Source organism: Triticum dicoccoides, chromosome 3B (genome assembly GCF_002162155.2).
Source record: "Triticum dicoccoides isolate Atlit2015 ecotype Zavitan chromosome 3B, WEW_v2.0, whole genome shotgun sequence".
NCBI lineage: Eukaryota > Viridiplantae > Streptophyta > Magnoliopsida > Poales > Poaceae > Triticum > Triticum dicoccoides.
Window position 1 is genome coordinate 761175235 of NC_041385.1, and position 2932 is coordinate 761178166.

Below are 2932 nucleotides of genomic sequence, written 5' to 3' on the forward strand. Positions count from 1 at the left end.
CGTCGGTGGCGGCCGCCTCGCCGTCGGCCTCGGCCGTCCAGCTGGAGCCGCGGGTGGAGCAGCACTGCAGCGGGAGGGCGGGTACTGGGTGCTCAAGGAGAAGTACCACACCAGCCTCAGCTCACCAAGCTGCCCATGGAGTAGATCGACGCCGACAAGCTCACCAAGGAGGACGTCGATATGCGACTCAAGTGGCTCGGCCTCTTCCTCAGCCGCAAGCAGCAGTGTATGCCCCTGCTCTGTCAAGGTATACTCTGAATTCTGAATTTTTATTTGAACTCTGAATTTTTATCTTGTGGCACCATAAGAGATACTCTGGATTTTGATGTTCCTGTCTTCAAACTGGCAATGTTCTGAATGAAACCATCGATCTCAGCATTCAGGTTCTTGATTATGATTAGGAAAAAAGAAAGAAAGAAAGAATACGTTTGCCTAGGTTCTTGATTATTTTTAGCCTTGCTGTTAAGCTTTGCTAATTGCTGCCCATGTGGTGGTGGTGGTAACTGAAGTACTGAACCCCCGTGAATTCCTGGGTCAATGCTAACCTTTGCCCAGCTCCTACTTTTGCTGCACTGATCTGACTGACTGAGATCTGCCTTGTGGGATCCTCCAGCAACCAACCGCTTTGCTTCAGTTGCTGCATGCTTAGTACAGCAGCGGCACTCGGCCGTTCCACTGGTTGGTGTCTGTGACTGACAGGGTGACAATCAGCCAGGATCAAGCAAGCAGAGAGCAAATTTTCCTAACAATGCAAGAGCATTGCATTGGACCCCAGCCTCAGATATAGATTGTCCGTCCTTCATCTTCGTCCGGCCAGCGCTCTTGGATCGCAGGAATAAGTTTCTCACACATGTAAAAGCTTTGTTTCTTTTACAATTCCTAGATAAGTGGAACAGTGGAATGACATTTGGCATTCAGGACATATCTGCATCATTGGAAGCAAAATGTTCCACCGAACAAAACTGTTCCTAGCAAATCAAGAGCATCGATCAGGAGCATCAAATGTTCCACTTATTTTGCATTCAGAACATATCTGCACATTGGAAGCAAAATGCTAGGAATTGTAGTGGACTAGGAACAGTGGCACCAAATGTTCCACTTATTTTGCATTCACAACATATCTGCATCTACTCCCAAATTCTATACTGAACAAAACTGTTCTGTACTGAATAAAACTGTTCTGTACTGAATAATTTCTTGAAGTGCATGTGAATACCAGCAGCAGCAACTACTCCAGCATTCAGTATTGAGCTTCATTGGGTATTCAGTGTAACTGTGTTACCAGCAACACTCAGTATTCAAGTTCTGTTTAATCCAGTTTTGCTTTACAATCAAACAGGGAGAGGAATACCAGCAGCAATTAAGTTCTCTTTAATTCAGTATTCAGTACAGAACATCAAGTACTCCAGAACCAAACTACTTTCAGTATTCATGATCTTCCAAGCAGCAATTAAGCAATCCAGTTTTGCTTCTACTCTTTCAAGTATTCAGTATTCATGATCTTTAATTCAGTATTCAGCTTTACAATCAAGTTCTCTTTAATTCAGCAGCAGCAACAACAGAGGCGGGGGCGGGGAATACCAGCAGCAACAGAGGCGAGGGCGGGCGCGACCTTCGGAGGAGGGCCAGCACGGAGAGGAAGACCCTGGGCTTGGAGGAGAGGTTGAGCAGGGCCAACGCGGCGATGAAGACCCTGGGCCAGAGCAGCGACGAAGACCCAGCGCCGCGACGGCGTCCAAAATTGTCCGCGGCGACGGCGGCCAAGGCGGACCAAATCGAGGACCTAGTCGTCGATTTACTGCTTCTTGGCACGATTCAGAGGGAGGTGACGAAAAGGAAGAACTTTAGGAGCAATCCCGCTGCTCAGGTAGGCGAGGGCACACCCATGGCGGCTACGCAGCTGGGCGGCGGCGCAAGGCGCCTCCGTGAAGGTCCTGCGCGTCTCCTCCGCGACGACGCAGGTCGTCTCCTGCACAGGCGGCTGGGTCCTGCGACGCGCGGAGACTCTCTCTGGGTGCTGAGGAGAACGGGGGAGGAAGACGGGGGATAGTGGCCGGAGCCGGCGACGCGCGAGCGACGGTGGAGTAGTGAGGAAGGAGACGGGGGCGTTTTTTCAAATGATTCAAAAGTATAAGGACATGTTTGCAAAATGCATAATGTACAGCAGTCGCGACATCTAATTCCGAACGGAGGGAGTACCTCGGACACGGAAAGAGTTATACAGGAGAAGCCCAACCCTGGGAGGAGCATGTCTGCCAAGCAACCAACATTCAAACAGAGTTTTTTTTTACTTCTATTAGAATAAGTACAACAGATAATTCCAATAGTGTATTACATAACAAGGGATCTGATTTTACAGGGCAATGATGTTTTCTCTTCATCCTAAGCTCTCTTTAGGCTAGCAACCCATCCAACCTGAGAACACATTGCTTTCATATAACCAGCAGTAAAGTCATCTTTGATCATCACGGGCTGGGGCACGCCGATGGCGTGCATCTTGAAGCGCATCTGTGCACACTTGTATTGCCGCAACACCTCAGCACGTTCTATGCAGCCATTTTCACTCGTTCACAAATATCTTCTACTAATAGCAAACTAACAGTTGTTAGCATGGAGTTATGGATTTCATGTACGAGATGGAAGTTTGGCTTAATAAACAAAATCAGGCTTTACTGAGCAGCATAGAAAAAAAATTAACAATAAAATAAATTGACAACGTGAAGTGAATCAACATTTTCCATGTCATTCAGATCAAAGAAACAAGCAAACTTGACCAACATTATAAATACCTAGTTAAATAACTAAACATAGCAGCAGCTCCAGAATTAACATGGCCCGTCAATTTGTTAAACACCTTGGCTGCCACCCACTTACAATCATTAGGTTTTATTGGAGCTGCTTGGATAAACTATTAATCAAGACAGGTGAGAAC

At 47.1% G+C, this 2932-nt stretch overlaps 1 protein-coding gene across 2 annotated transcripts; it reads left to right on the top strand.

Moving 5' to 3' along the window:
• The first annotated feature begins 7 nt into the window (after positions 1 to 7).
• LOC119278333 lies at positions 8 to 2192 on the top strand. Of its 2 annotated transcripts, none has more exons than XM_037559693.1 (2): positions 8 to 247; positions 1548 to 2192. In XM_037559693.1, exons 1-2 carry the CDS (start codon positions 181 to 183, stop codon positions 2048 to 2050), a joined length of 570 nt encoding a protein of 189 aa, XP_037415590.1. In that variant the 5' UTR covers positions 8 to 180; the 3' UTR covers positions 2051 to 2192. The 2 variants fall into 2 exon arrangements, with proteins under 2 accessions (XP_037415590.1, XP_037415591.1); XM_037559694.1 differs by having other exon boundaries at positions 1551 to 2192.
• The last annotated feature ends 740 nt before the right edge of the window (positions 2193 to 2932 follow it).